Here is a 15,998-nt window from a genome sequence, read left to right on the forward strand (position 1 = left end):
AATGATGAAAAGGAATGTGTTTTTCCCCCGTTAAAGGGATTTCAGTCAATAAGTGCTGGCAGGCATTCTTTTACATATTTCTGGGGAGATTAGGGTGGGAAAGAGATGCTTTTCCTAATCCCTGAAGTTGGATTTTGCCTAAAATTTGTCTTGAGGGAATTCAGCTTTAAGTGTCCTGACTTGATCTTGTGTACCCAGAGGGTTAATAGGAAGTAGGAGCTAGACTTTCTCTTCTTGTTTTCTTAAATTAGCCTCTAACTACTCACCTTCCCATCCTCCCTTTCCTCTCTTTTAAAACTTTCCACTGGGATCTGCTTTACTTATCAGAGCTCTAGGAGTGAGTGATCCCACCCCTTGATGGATTCATATACCAGTAGTCCACAGAAATTCTCTGAGGCATTTTTCCTAGCCTTGAGTGCAGGGAGCAGCTGTTCAAAGGCTCACACAGACGGAGGACTGGGAGGCAGCAGCTGATGCAGCCTCTTGTTAGGGGGAGGGATAGCATCTCTGTACCTCAGCAACTTTATCTATAAATGTTTATTCTGGGCCTTAACTTACCCATTCACTAGTTCACTTATTTATTCATAGACATCATTCAAATCAGGAAGTTAGTGCTAAAATGATTTATTCATGCCATATGTGACAAATCTCTTCATCTTCACTGTCACCATCGTCTCTCACCTAGAGATTTCTATCGAATCTTCTGGTATCTCTGCTTGTCCCTTAACATTGTATTCTCACTGCAGAAAAATGATTAAAAAAATTAGATCATACCACTTTCTCACTTTAAACCAGTGGTTCCCAAGTGTTGATGTGCATCACAATCACCCGCCAGGCTTGCTGAAACTCAGATTGCTGGCCTGCTCTCAGAGTCCTGATCAGCTGTGTCTGGGAGAGGCCCAAGGCTTGGCATTAAAAAAATTTTTTTTTGAATTAACAATTCAAATTTATTAATCATTTGTGTTTGGAAAAAACATAAACACATATAAACACTCTTCTTATTCATTTTTAAATTAACACTCTACCTTATTTTTATTTTCTTCAAAGCATCAGATTTATGTATCTTTTAGGAGAGATACTAGCGCAGAGGTTGTATTTCTTATAGCTAAGGCACGGAATCAGCATTTCTAAGTTCCCAGGTTTGGCTGGTGCTGCTGGTTCAGGGATCACACTCTGAAATTTCTGCTCTGATCCATATAAAAAGATGGACTGTGATAGAATAAAACCTGACTTCATCCTGTGACCTTACCTCCGCTTGTGTCTGACTTCATTTCCTTCCAGTCTCCCCGTTTCACTCCACTCCAGTTACTGTGGTCATCTGTGGGTATCTCAACTAAACCAAGCTTGCCCAACTTCAAGGCCTTTGCATGTGCTGTTTCATTTTTCTGGAATGCTTTTCCCCAGATGTTTCTGTAGATTAGTCTTTTTATACATGTAGTTGTCTGTTTAAATGTAATATGTTCAGAAGGACCTTCCTGACCACCTAATCTCCATCCCTTAACCTTAATTTCCAACTCCAGTCATTTTTTATTGTATTACTTTTCATTATTCCTCTTCATAGTGCTTATCAATAGCTTGTATGTTTTTTAATTTTATTATTTGGTTATTGATCTTATTTACTTCTATATTTCTATACCTTTGTAAATGCTTGGCACCTAGGAGGGACTAACAATACGGGGGCAGTGAGGGAATGTGAATAAATGAATAAACTGTACTCTGGAGCAGTGCACACAGAGGTACATACATAGTGGATAAAAGAGTAAATTATGCTTGGGAGGTGGGTGTAAAAGGAGGGGTGGAAATAATCTCCAGGGTCCATTAGAGTTATAGAATTATAGTTCCAGTACCCAGGACCCTTTTCTTTATAGCTAAATTATATTGATTTATCTTCATCATTTCTCCATGAATGCTTAAGCTCTGCCACAGTGTGTCCGACTGTGCTGAGTTTTGATTACTATAGAAGCCCTTCACAAGCATGTTCACTTGGGTAGTTGTTTGCTTGGGTAGCGCAGTTTCCTTCCCTCAACCTCGAGTGAGTAAAGGGGGCATGAGTGTGCATCTTTGTGCTGCTTTAACTCAAACTTCTCGGGAATGGACTAGGTTTTTGGAAAGTGTGGGGTGGAAAGTATAGTGAGAAGAAAAGCAGGAGATCGGGAGGTTCCCCTTAGGAATGGAAAGGGACTCAGGACTGAGGAAAATTGGGTTTACAATGACATTTGTGTCTGATGTCATCTTGATGCTGTCTTCTGCCCTTCCTTCTCTCTGTGCGTCTTTGTTGTGTAGGAGAGATCGGGGATGAGGAAATGCTTTGGAAGGAGTCATATCAGATTTATTAGACTTGAATTCAGATTATGCTTTGGAATGATCCTGGACAGATTATTTAACCACTCCGAGCCTCTCAGTTTTCTTATTTTTAAAATGCAGATAATTGCAGGTGTGAAGTGTAAATGAAATATTAATGATAAGTTAGGTCATATAGAATAGTACAGTGCCTGGTACACAAAGGTTATCAGTACGTTCATTGAGTTATTATGAGTGCTATTTATTAGTACCTGACTTCTTTGCACCTCAATAATTGTCTTCACCTTCATTCTCTTGGTGTAGCCTTTCCCTGTCCTCCTTGAGCCTTTGAAAGTTTGGAATCAGTTGTTCAGCAGTGGGCGTTAAGCATAAACATGCCCAGTGCACGTTCTATAGCTTTCTTCTTACAGAGTTTTCTAACCTAAATTTCTGCCTCTCGAGTGCATACCCCCAGCTGCTCTCACTATACTACCATAATCCAACTGGTCTATAGCTCATAAGAAGTGGTTTACTATGGCAGTGTAGACAAAGCCGAGATTTCTTTAAAACTATGATTGGAAAACACATGATAATCTTTCTGAGATGTAATGTTTGTTCATTATATATTTTAAACACTAAAGTATAAAGGACCATGCATTCAGAATGATGCCATTCATTTTGTGCTTTTTGCCAGAGTTAGCATCGCTGTGCTAATACTGCGGGTAGGACCGCTGCCAACTTCATATTAGCCTGGAACACCATTTCCTATAGTCATCTAAAATTAAATTCTGTTACTCCAATTATCACTGTGGGCACTATGTTTATTTTATACAGCCAACCTTCTGTTCTTTTTTTTCTTTTGACAATTGAATAGGGGTTAAGCTAGAATAATTTCAATAGAACGTTAGAAGTAAAATTAGGAGTGGGTGATCTCTGATTATTCTGGGGAAAAAAAACTTCAATGATATTACTTCTGCTTCCATGGTCATATTTTATAGCTGTAAATTTTGTTATCTAAAACATTATCTAGCTTCTTTTTCATATAGTCACAAAAGATAATTACCTTATTGAATGAAAGCAAAAAGTTAGATGAAAACTAACATCTATCTATTGCTCCCAGTGTTTGAGGCAATATATAGGCACTCCACATCTGTTATTTTATTTAGTCCTAACCATCTATTTCGCAGAATCATTGTACAGTTGAGTAAGTTGAGGCTCTGACAAAAATGTTTTGTCCAAGGTCATGCAAATGATGGCACTTGATTTAAAAATTCTTTATTCTCTGTGTTCAATGCCTGTGCTCCGCATTCTACCTTTCATTGAGTGAATCCTGCATTCTAGAAACTAAAGTGGGCATTTTGCTTAACTGATTTTTTAGAGTCAGATCTCATTTAGGTCTACAGCCATGAAGCTATTTTCCTTTTTCTCTCCAATCACTTCAAACATGCTAGCATGGCTGCTTTTTTATATTAGTTTGGGCAGATTGCTCTCTTTTCCAAGGACATTCAGGGAATATAAAGTCTACTTCAGACAAATTAAACTTTTATTTTTATTTTTTTCATTGATTTTTTTTAAAGAGCAAGAGAGCAAAAGAGAGAGAAAGAGACAGAAAGAAAGAGGGAGAGACTTATTGTTTCACTTATTTCTGCCTTCATTGGTTGATTCTTGTATGTGCCCTGACTGGGGATCAAGCCGCAACCTTGGAGCATGGAGACAGTATTCTAAGCAACTGAGCTACCTGGCCAGGACCCAGACCTGTTGAAATCTTTAATCTCACATCCAGCCTCTGTCTTCTGTCCGTCTCTGCCTGGGTCAGTCTTGGCCTAAGGAACTTGGGAAGCGGTGGGGTGAGGATAGAAGGTGGTTTTTCACTCCACCACTCCAGGCCACGCCTTGCTAGGTCTCTTCCTCTTCTGATGTGCTGTGTCAGGCAAGAATGAGAGAAAATGGAAGAAGCCTTTTGTGATCCCCTGGTTGCTGCAATAGGCCTTTCTTGGCTGTGATGCCCTTGGTGCAGTGTAGGTGTGGGTTCCACCTTGCCTCTGATGCTCTCTGTCCGGACCTGATGACCGCCCCTCAGAGTCGCGCTAGTTGGATTCCTGCCCTGGCTGCTGTCTCTAGACGGGGACATCAAGCTTGCCTTTCTTTAGTGGCATCTCCCTCATCCATGGGAAACTCTTTTTATTTTTTATCTTTTGCTTTGCCAAACGGTGGGACTGTAGGCTCTTCCCAACTTGGCTCTATTTCTTTTCCCTATTTAACTGTCTTTCTGGAAGCTTATTCTTCCACTAAGTCAGACACAAAGGGATGAGCCGAGATTCTTCAGCAGATGTTCACTGAGGAATGAGACAGCCAACCCCAAACTCGATGGGGTGGACCTCTCTCTCACCAGCTGGGCTTCTGCAGGGAGCACTTCCATCTCTCCTTTTCACAAAGGGGAGGGAAAAACCAATACCAACACTCTCTTCCTAGGCCGCTTACTCATTCTTCTGAAGATTTCCTTTTGATTTTCTTATATTCCTTTGCTTCTGTGAGCTGGTGATGGGGTGATGGTGGTAGTGGTTATTTAGCCATTTCTAAAGTTCTGACGATGTCTGCTCTCCTTGGCTATTCTTTTGGAATGAGGGAGCAGTCAGCTCCTGACATCTTCAACTTTTGTGTTTTGGCTCTGAGTTAGAGGCCACTGGAGAAGGTCCAGACAGCTGATTGCACATGCGTATTGTCATTTAGTCCTCACAGGGACTTTGGGTGGCATCTTCATTTCATGAGTGAGAACATTTAGACTAAAAGAGGTGAGGTGGCTTGCCCCACATTTCACAGATAGAAAATGGCAAAAAATGTGAAGGGGGATTAGAAATACAAATGTTCAGTTATAAAATAAGTCACGAGACTGCAATGTACAGCATAGTCAACACTATTGAAACAACCTGTACAATAGAGACGTAGAGTGGTGATCACTTCGTTATGTATCTTAATGCTGACTAGTTCCATTATATGCCTGAAACTAATATAATAATGTATATCAATTATATTATTACAAAAAGAAAATGGTAAGACTATGATTTAAATTCTGTCAGACTCGGCCCTGGCCGGTTGGCTCAGCGGTAGAGCGTCGGCCTGGCGTGCAGGGGACCCGGGTTCGATTCCCGGCCAGGGCACATAGGAGAGGCGCCCATTTGCTTCTCCACCCCCACCCCCTCTTTCCTCTCTGTCTCTCTCTTTCCCTCCCGCAGCCGAGGCTCCATTGGAGCAAGGATGGCCCAGGCGCTGGAATGGCTCCTTGGCCTCTGCCCCAGGTGCTGGAGTGGCTCTGGTCTTGGCAGAGCGACACCCCCTGGTGGGCAGAGCATCGCCCCTGGTGGGCGTGCCGGGTGGATCCCGGTCGGGCGCATGCGGGAGTCTGTCTGACTGTCTCTCCCCGTTTCCAGTTTAGAATCAAAAATGTATAAAATATCATTAAAAAAATAAATAAATAAATTCTGTCAGACTCGAAACAATTTATTTGCTTATTGTCTATGCACCATACTGCTATCTTCTTGACTATCTGTGATAGAAGCTAGGACATATTTACTTTCAACACAGTTAGTGCCAATGCACCAAATTAATACTGCTAATTCTTTTTCTAGGCAACTTCTTTGTAAAGACAGATTACCAACAGCTATGAAACATTAGTTATGTAATGCTAATATAATTTCCTCATTTGTTATTTTTTTTCAAACATAGCTTTCTTATAAATGATAGTCTCCAGTTCCAGGTCCACACTGCCAGTGCTCATGGGCTTATGTCATAGATTGTGCCTTAAAGGTTCGGTTATTTAAAAATGTGATTATGCTAAGAGCATATAGACTGTGTGTACTTGTGTGTATGCATGTATATGAGTGCATTCGCAGATGCTTTAACATTTTTCTCCATATGCTAATTTTGTTTTTTTCTTAGTTATAGGGATGCAGAAAAGAATTTCCACAATATCTCTAACAGATGCTCCTATGCAGACCATTCCAACAAAGAGGAAATTGAAGACGTCTCAGCAATTCTTCAGTGTTCTGCTAATATACTCGGTATATTAACTACATATTTATACAGTTATGAGAAAATGAATGAGGGGGAGAGGGAAAGTAGAGGTGTAAATGTTTTGTTTTTTACTAAAGAGGAATTTGGAGGCTGTGGCAGATTGAGACCTTGTCTTCAAGTGATGTAATTTCAACATTCCTGAAGATGTGTAAGTGGAAATGACATGTATGACATTTACGTGGAGATTGAAAAACATTATAATAAAAAACTGATATTCCATGGAAACTTCTAAATATTCACATTGGTTTTATTAGCCTCCTGTGATCCATATTTCTCTGGCACTTACTCTTGGCTTAAATTGGGGATCTTTCTGTCCTCTCAAAGCCCATACACTATTATTTCTATTATTATTACTCCATTCTTTCTGGAGGCCTTGGTTGGGGCTGGAAGGTAGATCATAGATATCCACAGTGGATTCAGAGGCAATGAAGCAGGACTTCTGCTGAGGTCTTTGTGCCCTGTGTGTTGTGATGTGTGTGTCCACCTTAAAGACACTAGTGTTTAGGACAGAATGGCTGTTTTTGGATGCTCCTAAAATGACTAAGGAGTGCTGTTGTAAACTGCACTGAGTCATGCAGCATTAAGGTACTATTGTACTACCTTAATATCTAATAATCTTGGCGTGTGAGAGCTGTGTTGTGTAGAATGCAAAGTAGATGCCACAGCAGGCATATACTTTGCCCTAATGTCTTATAGAGGATTTTAGTGAAAAATACCCCTTTCAATTTTTTTTTGTTTTTGCAAATTGTCCTTATGACTGAGATAGGAATCCATGGAGTGGTGGTGGGGACCAACAAATCGTAGTGACTGACCCCACACAGAACTCAGAATCACATCTCCCTCAGAGTCAGATGACGGAGACTGAGGCAAACTTGTCTGCCTGGTTTTCTTTCCCTTTAGGATAAGTACTTTCTCCAGGGACGTCTGAGTCCCTTCTAGAAAGAGATGCCAGGTGATCTCAACACATGAGTCCACTAGATTTTTCTAAACATATATCTCGTAGAGATACAGCTGGTCTTCACACTCAAGCTGGGCCTCCAGCCATCCATGAGTACATTTCATCCTAGGTAACTTCTGTAAACACAAGATAGTATACTAAGAACATGGAACTCTTGTGAGGGGAGGTATATAGATACATACTACATACGTAGTTTGTCTATAATAGCTGCAAGACAGTGAAAAGGAAAGCCAAAGGTTTACGAACTTCAATCTTAGTACAACTGTAGGGACGTTGTACTTACCTCCCAAGTTATTATTGGAGAAGGTGAGGGATGAGAGTGAAGGGGGCGGGGCTGGGCATTTCCCAGGAGCTGGGCACAGTTTTCTGATTTTGTCTTTCTAAGGACTCTACCATCCTTAACGTCTTCTTCTCTTGACAATTTGTGATTTTCAAGGGCTGTAGTGAGCTGAAGCCCCACTAAGAAGGATGCATCAGAATCTTGGCAGAGGGAACTGTGATATTTTGGAAAGTTGCTCTCATACAGTTTGTAAACATTTCCTTTACTCTCACATTTCCTTTCCTTTGCACTCTACCTTGAGAATCAGTGAGTTTGAGAGAGTATGAAGTGTTCAAGGTAATAAATATATAAGGAGTGTAATGGCATCTGAACTATGACTTGCAAAGGAGTGTGCCCAAGTCCTGCAAAGAAACCCTAGGACAGACAATGTGGCATGATAACCACCAGGTGGCGCTGTGTCCCAGTGCAGCTTAGTTGCCCTTCAGCAATGCCATGGGATGCAGGTTATATAGTGAGCAGAAAGAACAGTGGGTCATGTGCTACCTGATGATATTAGGCAGTGAGTAGATTTAAGGTAGGTGCTTACAATTTAGAAGGTGACTCTATAACAGGGTTTGGATTTCCATTAATATTATTTTTCTAGAAAAGAGAGATTGGGTCAGTCCCCCTCCCCCAAGTAATGATGGGTTGTTTCTAAAATGTACAAAGCACAATTTTATAAAATTTAAATTTCTGAAGAGTAAAACTAATTGCCTGCCACCTGTTGACCAGATGCTGGCCTGGATCTAACAGGTAATTTTGTGCTTAAGAGGTAGCTGTTCTCTTTTGAATGATGTCTTTTCGTAACTTGAAATAGAGACTGAGGACAAAGATAACAGCATTACTGGTCATATTCAATGAAGCATTGTTTTTAACAAGTCCTTGAACTATGATTAATCTTGGTTTGCTTAGATTTCATCTTTTAAAAAATTACATTTAAAATTTCCTGTGTAATCATTTATGAGAATGAAAGAATTGATTAACTCATGGGACAGAAAAACACTGTACAAGAAAGAAAGCCCCCCCCTTTTTTTTGAGTATGGGGGTTTGGCATGGAGAAATAGTTTCAACCCAGTTAAGAGAAATTCTGATACTTGGAAACCTTCTCCGTGGATACCAGAGGGCAATTTTCCAACTCTGATTTATATTTATATTTATCACCTTTGGGGAGAGTGGTTAGAACATTGCTGGGTTGGGATTGGGGAATATATATTTTTTCTCCCTTTCTTAATGTATTATAGAGTTATGGTAGAGACTAGAACTGTGCTCACTCATCTCTATGTTATTCATACTTTATTATAAAAAAAAAGTTTAAAGTCACAGGTCAGAAAATTAGATCAGAGTAACAAATTTTACTCTTTTCAAAATGACCATCTGTATTGATTTAATATCAACTCCTGTAGATAGTTTGATTGCTTACTGGCTTTGCAGGTTGATGATTGAATCTAGTGGTTGGCATGAAATAAAGAGGAAGCTGAAGGGAGGGGAAAGCCTTGCAGAAGCCCAGTGATGCCTCCGTCCTGTGTGTGTTCCTTCCCTGCTTCCCTAGGACTCCCTGAAGAATAAAGAAGAGGCACGCACATTACAGAGTGGTTCATGCCCACTGATGATGAGAAAGGACTTTTTCCAGGCAGCAAGATTTTTACCATGTATTTCTCTGCTGTTGGCTTAGAAACTGGTTGTTGCTATTTCTGTGTCATCATTTACGAATTAGGGATATGAAGTACAGACTGCTCCCTGTCATCTTTTTGTCTCATTTTCGTGTTCTTGTGGTCCCTGTGATACTGCAGTGGGGCCCCCTAAACAGGCTTTGAAACTCTGGGAAAGGCTATGCAAAGAGAGGGAGTTGTGAACTGTGCCCTCCCTGGTGAAGACTTTTAGTGTTACATTTATTGCTTTATTTGGTACATGTCTTTTGCATACCAAAGTGATCTTCTAATTTTGGTTGTTGGAAAAATGTAAACCTTTTCCAGCCATAATCTACAAAGCCCATTTATTTTTAGCTCCAATTAATTAGTAAAAATGTGTTTATGTGCCTTTGAGTTGCACAATCAAGCATTTTGGGGGGGGGCATTGTAACTGTTGAATGTTATGATGAAGCATCTATGATTAACCATTAAAGCATCCATACCATGTGTTGCCACCTGGTCCTGTGGTGGATTTAGGCAATGTTGGAGGGGACAGAGACAGAGCTAAGAGAGAAGGATGATAAAATACATAGGTCCCTTTGCTGTAATATAATTTAATATAAACAAGGGTTATGACTATTTCAGTTTTAATGCTATTAAAGGGTTTGTCGGTGTTTCAGCGATGACTGGAGGAGCCAGTGCAAGAAAAGTCATTCCACACTAGGATAGATATGAGAGCACTAGGTAATTGATTTACTGATGAGGTATAGCAAACTAAGGTTTGCTATTTTACTAAGATTCAGTTATTTTCTAAGTATTAATCAGTTATTTTCTAAGTACATTTTCTCTCAAAATAATCAGGAAGGACATGAATTGTGAAAGAATATTTGTTAAAGTTTTCTCTGTTTTCAAAAGTCTTCTGTTAGAGTGGGGGCTTTATTGTCTCCAGAAACTTAGCACAAGTAAACTCAGAATAAGAATAATGTTGTCATGGGATTATTTGTTGGGAAGGTGAGGAGGAGGGAGGAGATGATCTTTGGGGCTTATACCTCACAAAATTTTCCTGGTATCAGTGATTGTGAAATACTTTGAAACCAGAATTTTCCATAAAGTGTCACAGATTCCAGAATAATTAGCTGGTATGGAGCGTTTTAAATCAATTAATTATATTTTTTATAAGCAATGATTTGTTGCTTATATGTTAAGTTGCATTTACCTTTTGGTTTTATTGGGATTTGGAACATGCATTTAACAGCCTTTTAATTGGCCATAACACTGAAGAATTAGTCAGCCTTACTTAGGGTTAATATTACCTTGGGGGTTTTCCCAGAATAACTCTTACTTATATAATTGTTTAGTGAATTGGAATATGTTTAACATTTTTAGCATCTTGGAAAACTAGTTGGTGTAATAACTATTTACTGGTTGTGTTGATGAATTAAGATTGATAGCAATAAGCCTGACCAGGTGGTGGCGCAGTGGATAGAGCATCTGACTGGGAAACAGAGGACCCAGGTTTGAAACCCTGAGGTGCCTGGCTTGAGTGCAGGCTCACCAACTTGAGCATGGGGTTGCTGGCTTTTGTGTGGGATCATAGACATAACCCCATGGTTGCTGCCTTGAAGCCCAAGGTTGCTGGCTTGAGCCCAAGTTTGCTGTCTTAAGCAAGGGGTCACTTGTTCTGCTGTAGCCCCCAGGTCAAGGCACATATTGATATAAGAAAGCAATCAATGAACAACTAAGGTGCCGCAACAAAGAATTGATGCTTCTTATCTCTCTCCTTTCCAGTCTGTCTGTCCCTATCTGTCCCTCTGTCTCTGTCTCTGTCAAAAAAAAAAAAAAGATTGATAGCAATAAATTAATCCTGCCAGTATAGTTTTTGTTACTGTAACTTGATAACTGGTCAATTTTCTCTCTCATTAAAGGTAGATGTTGTTAGCCCTGGCTAGTTGGCTCAGTGCTAGAGTGTTGGCCTGGCATGTGGATGTCCTGGGTTCGATTCCTGGTCAGGGCGGACAGGAGAAGCACCCATTTGCTTCTCCACCCATCTCCCTCTTGTCTCTCTTTCTCTCTTTCTCTTCCCCCCACCTGCAGCCATGGATCAATTAGGTGAGTTGGCCCAGGCACTGAGGATGGCTCCATGGCCGCTGCCTCAGGCGCTAAGAGCTTGGTTGCTGAGCAATGGATCAATGCCCCAGATAGGCAGAGCATCTCCCTCCAGGCAGAGGGCAGTGTATTTGCTGACCTGGATACTATCTTACTCTGGAGCAAAAGTCAGAAAGACTTACTATATATTATAAAAGATTAGGGCTCCCTAACTTGGGGTTTCTCTCCTTGAGCACAACATACTGTGCCTGCAGGCTGACCCAGGCTGCTTTGTGCTGCTTGTGGGAAATTATGCTCAGGAAATTGATGCAAATACCGGTACTCTGTTGTTGTTGTTAAATTTAGCTGTATTGTCACAATATGTCATTTAATAATTCCCAACGGAGACCTAGACTCATGGTTTGATATAAATTGGAAAGAACTCATGTTTTGGTATCTGCCTACATACTTTCCCTGAAATGATTAAATGTAGTAGGTAGGCCTACAACAGGAATGAGACCACTGACTGTGGGTACTCTCCAATATGTAAAATAACACTTTAATAGAAACTGATGCTTAAATTATGCAGAACAGTTTTAGAAGATAAATGTGTTAAATCAGGAATGGGGTATGTTTTCTCTCTCCCGATAGATATATTTTTTTCTTTTAGAAGCATTTGTTTTCTGAAACTTATAATAGGCCTTTTCCTATTTTTTTTCTCCTGAATTTTCTATACTCCTTTAGCTTCTCTTTTTTCTGGAAAAACATGCCATTTTTATTCCCTTTTTTACTGGCCCTCTTTTTTTTTTTTTTTTGTATTTTTCTGAAGCTGGAAACAGGAGAGACAGACAGACTCCCGCATGTGCCCGACCAGGATCCACCCCGCATGCCCACCAGGGGCGAAGCTCTGCCCACCAGGGGGCGATGCTCTGCCCCTCCGGGGTGTCGCTCTGCCGCAACCAGAGCCACTCTAGCGCTTGGGGCAGAGGCCAAGGAACCATCCCCAGCGCCCGGGCCATCCTTGCTCCAATGGAGCCTTGGCTGCGGGAGGGGAAGAGAGAGACAGAGAGGAAGAAGGGGGGGTGGAGAAGCAAATGGCGCTTCTCCTATGTGCCCTGGCCGGGAATCAAACCCAGGTCCCCCGCACGCCAGGCTGACTCTCTACCACTGAGCAAACCGGCCAGGGCCAAGCCCTCTTATTTTATCTCTAATGCATGGTTTCCTTATTACGTTATAGCAACTCTCTGTTGGACACTCTTTGTGTGGAAAGGCCACGTTTCACAACCTAAATTCTTTGGATTGTCAGTTGTCCTCTTTTCCAAATTTTTCATTACATAGGTTTTTACTTTCTTTTCCTCTTTTTTTAAATTTAAATAATTTTTTATTTTTCAATTATATTTGACACACAATATTATACTAGTTTCAGGCGACAACCCAGTGATTACTTATTATTTCACTTACTTAATGACTATCTTGAAAATGTCATACCCACCTGGCAACATACATAGTTATTACAATATCATCGACTATATTCTCTATGCTGTACTTTACCTCACATGATTACTGTATGACAGTCAGTTTGTACTTCTTCATCCTTTCAGCTTTCTCACCCATCCCTCCAGCTCCTCTCCCATCTGGTGGCAACCATCAAAATGTTCTCTGTGTCCAGGAGTCTGTTTTGTTCTACTTGTTCGTTTATTTTGCTTTTTAGAGTCAATTGTTGCTGAATGTGTATTTATTGCCATTTTATTCATATTTATTTAAAAACTTATTTAGAAATAAAATTTAACAGGGTGACAATGGTCCATAAGAACACATGGGTTTCAGGTGAACATCTCAGTAGCATTTGAACTATTCATTGTGTTGTGTGCCCATCACCCAAAGTCAAATCATTGTCTGTCACCGTATAATTTTCCCTTTTTACTCACGCCCCCTTCCCCTTAAGTCCCCCATTCTGGTGTCCACTTCACTTTTGTCTATGTCCATGAGTCTCAGTTTTATATCCCACCTTTGTGTGAAATCATACAGTTTTTAGCTTTTTCTGATTTACTTATTTCACTTAGTATGATGTTCTCAAGGTCCATCCGTGTTGTTGTAAATGGCAATATGTCATCATTTATTATATCTGAGCAGTATTCCATTGTATATATGCACCACATCTTCCTTATCCAATCCTCTGTTGAGGACACTCTGGTTGTTCCCATGTCTTGGCCACCGTGAATAATGCTGCAGTGAACATGGGGGTGCGTGTGTCTTTGTGTACCAATGTTTTGAATTTTTCTGGTAGAAACCAGTAGAAGGTGACAGAAAACATTTTAGCCTGACCAGTTGGTGGCACAGTGGATAGAGCGTTGGATTGGGATGTGGACGATCCAGGTTCAAAACCCTGAGATTGCTGGCTTGAGCACGGTCTCATCTGGTTTGAACAAGGCTCACCAGCTTGAGCCCAAGGTCATTGGCTTGAGCAAGGGGTCTCTTGGCCTACTGTAGTACCCCCCCCCCCAGTCAAGGCACATATGAGAAAGTAATCAATGAACAACTAAGGAGCTGCGATGAAGAACTGATGCTTCTCATCTCTCTCCTTTCCTGTCTCTCTGGCCCTATCTGTCCCTCTCTCTATCTCTGTCACAAAAGCAAAATAAAACAAAAAACTGCAATGAAATACCACCTCATACCTGTTGGAGTGTAATTTTGATGGGGTTGTGGGGGAATCTGAGTGCAGCATTTACCTACACTGTCATCTTGGCCGGAGCTTTTCCTTTTCCTTTTGAGTTTATAAAAATACACTTTTAAGAGCGTCGGCCTAGCGTGCGGAGGACCCGGGTTCGATTCCCAGCCAGGGCACACAGGAGAAGCACCCATTTGCTTCTCCACCCCTCCGCCGCGCTTTCCTCTCTGTCTCTCTCTTCCCCTCCCGCAGCCAAGGCTCCATTGGAGCAAAGATGGCCTGGGCGCTGGGGATGGCTCCTTGGCCGCTGCCCCAGGTGCTAGAGTGGCTCTGGTCACAACATGGCGACGCCCAGGATGGGCAGAGCGTCGCCCCTGGTGGGCGTGCCGGGTGGATCCCGGTCGGGCGCATGCGGGAGTCTATCTGACTGTCTCTCCCTGTTTCCAGCTTCAGAAAAATGAAAAAAAAATACACTTTTAATTTTAGTACAGTTTTAGATTTATAGAAAACTTGTGAAGATGGTACAAAAAGTTCACAAATATTTCACACCCATTTCTCCTATTAATGACATCATACACTAATATGATACTTTGGTTCCAATTAATAAACATGTTGATACATTATTATAATTAACTAAATTCTGTGCCTTATTCAGATATCCTTAATTTTTACCTGTTCTTTTTTTCTACTCAAAGTACCACATTATATTTAGTTATTGTGTCTCTTTAGACTCCTTTTGGCTGTGACAGTTTCTCTCTCTCTCTCTCTCTCTCTTTGATTACCTTGAGGTTCTGAAGAGTACTGATCAGCTCTTTAAGTTGTCTGCTCTGTACTTTGACATATACCCATCATTTTGTGTGTGTGCATGTAAGTGCATGTGTGTCTGTGTGTTTTGAACTCTTCTTTATTTTTTAACACTATACAATGCTCCAGACACATTTTGTGTATTCTCTGTCCCAGTCCCAGAATCAATCATTTCTCTAAGGGATCCTAGTTTTTTAAATTGCATAATGGTATTAGAAATCACGAGCTCGGGAATAGGTGTACTAAGTTGGTTTTACAGTGTTGTGTCTAGGCTGTCTCAGCTGACAGAGCAAGGAAATGTGTATATGTGTATTATTTATATCCATATGCCCATCTATGAATATTACTGTATGTGTCCATCTGTAGCCATATTATGCTAAATATGAGTTTATACTGAAGTCTTTAACTCTAATCCATTACCATATGGATTATTCTAACACTTTCCTCTTGATTGTCTGTGGTCTCCTACGCCAACAGTGAGAAACTTGGCTCCCTTTAGCCATCCGCCTACTTAATTATTCAGTTCCAGTGTAATGTATGTTGTTTCAGAATTATTAACACACACTCCCTTGGGAAACAATTTTATCACCCTGAGTACAGTGTTTATGTGCAGTTTTGGAGTATGGAGTTACTGTATGGTGCTTTGCAGACTCCGCTCATTTCCAAGGTAATGCAGTTATCACCTTTCTACTCCACCACCTTCAATGAGATTTTTTTTAAACATGATTGTTTTATATACATATTTTTGTTTTATTTGATTTTTTATTTTTATTAAGTGAGAGGCGGGAAGGCAGAGAGACAGACTCCCACATGCACCCTGACTGGGACCCACCTGGCAAGTCCCCTACGGGGTGATGATGCTCTGCCCATCTGGGGCTGCTGGGACTTTTTTTAGCTTTGTAAGAAATGACCAAAGTGCCTTCCAGAATGGCTGTACCATTCTCTTCTTCCTCTCCAGGAAGAGGAGAAATAGCAACTGAGCTATTTCAGTGCCTGAGGCAAGGTCATGGAACTATCCTCAGAGCCTGGGGCCAATTAAATTGAGCCTTGGCTGTGGGAGGGGAAGAGAGAGAGAGAGAGAGAGAGAGAGAGAGAAGTGGGAGGGTTGGAGAAGCAAATGGGCGCTTCTGTTGTCTGTCCTGACTGGGAATCAAACCTGGGACTTCCACATGCAGGGCCGATGCT

At 41.0% G+C, this 15,998-nt stretch overlaps 1 protein-coding gene across 1 annotated transcript in view; it reads left to right on the forward strand.

Annotated features, from left to right (window-relative positions):
* Nucleotides 1-15,998, forward strand: part of GUCY1A2 (guanylate cyclase 1 soluble subunit alpha 2) — a 323,767-nt gene that overhangs the window by 39,648 nt on the left and 268,121 nt on the right. Inside the window, exon 3 of the mRNA XM_066247582.1 lies at nt 6,217-6,338. Coding sequence (XP_066103679.1) covers nt 6,217-6,338 — 122 coding nt within the window. The remainder of the gene's footprint in view (nt 1-6,216; nt 6,339-15,998) is intronic.

This window comes from Saccopteryx bilineata, chromosome 1 (assembly GCF_036850765.1).
Source record: "Saccopteryx bilineata isolate mSacBil1 chromosome 1, mSacBil1_pri_phased_curated, whole genome shotgun sequence".
Classification (NCBI taxonomy): Eukaryota; Metazoa; Chordata; class Mammalia; order Chiroptera; family Emballonuridae; genus Saccopteryx; species Saccopteryx bilineata.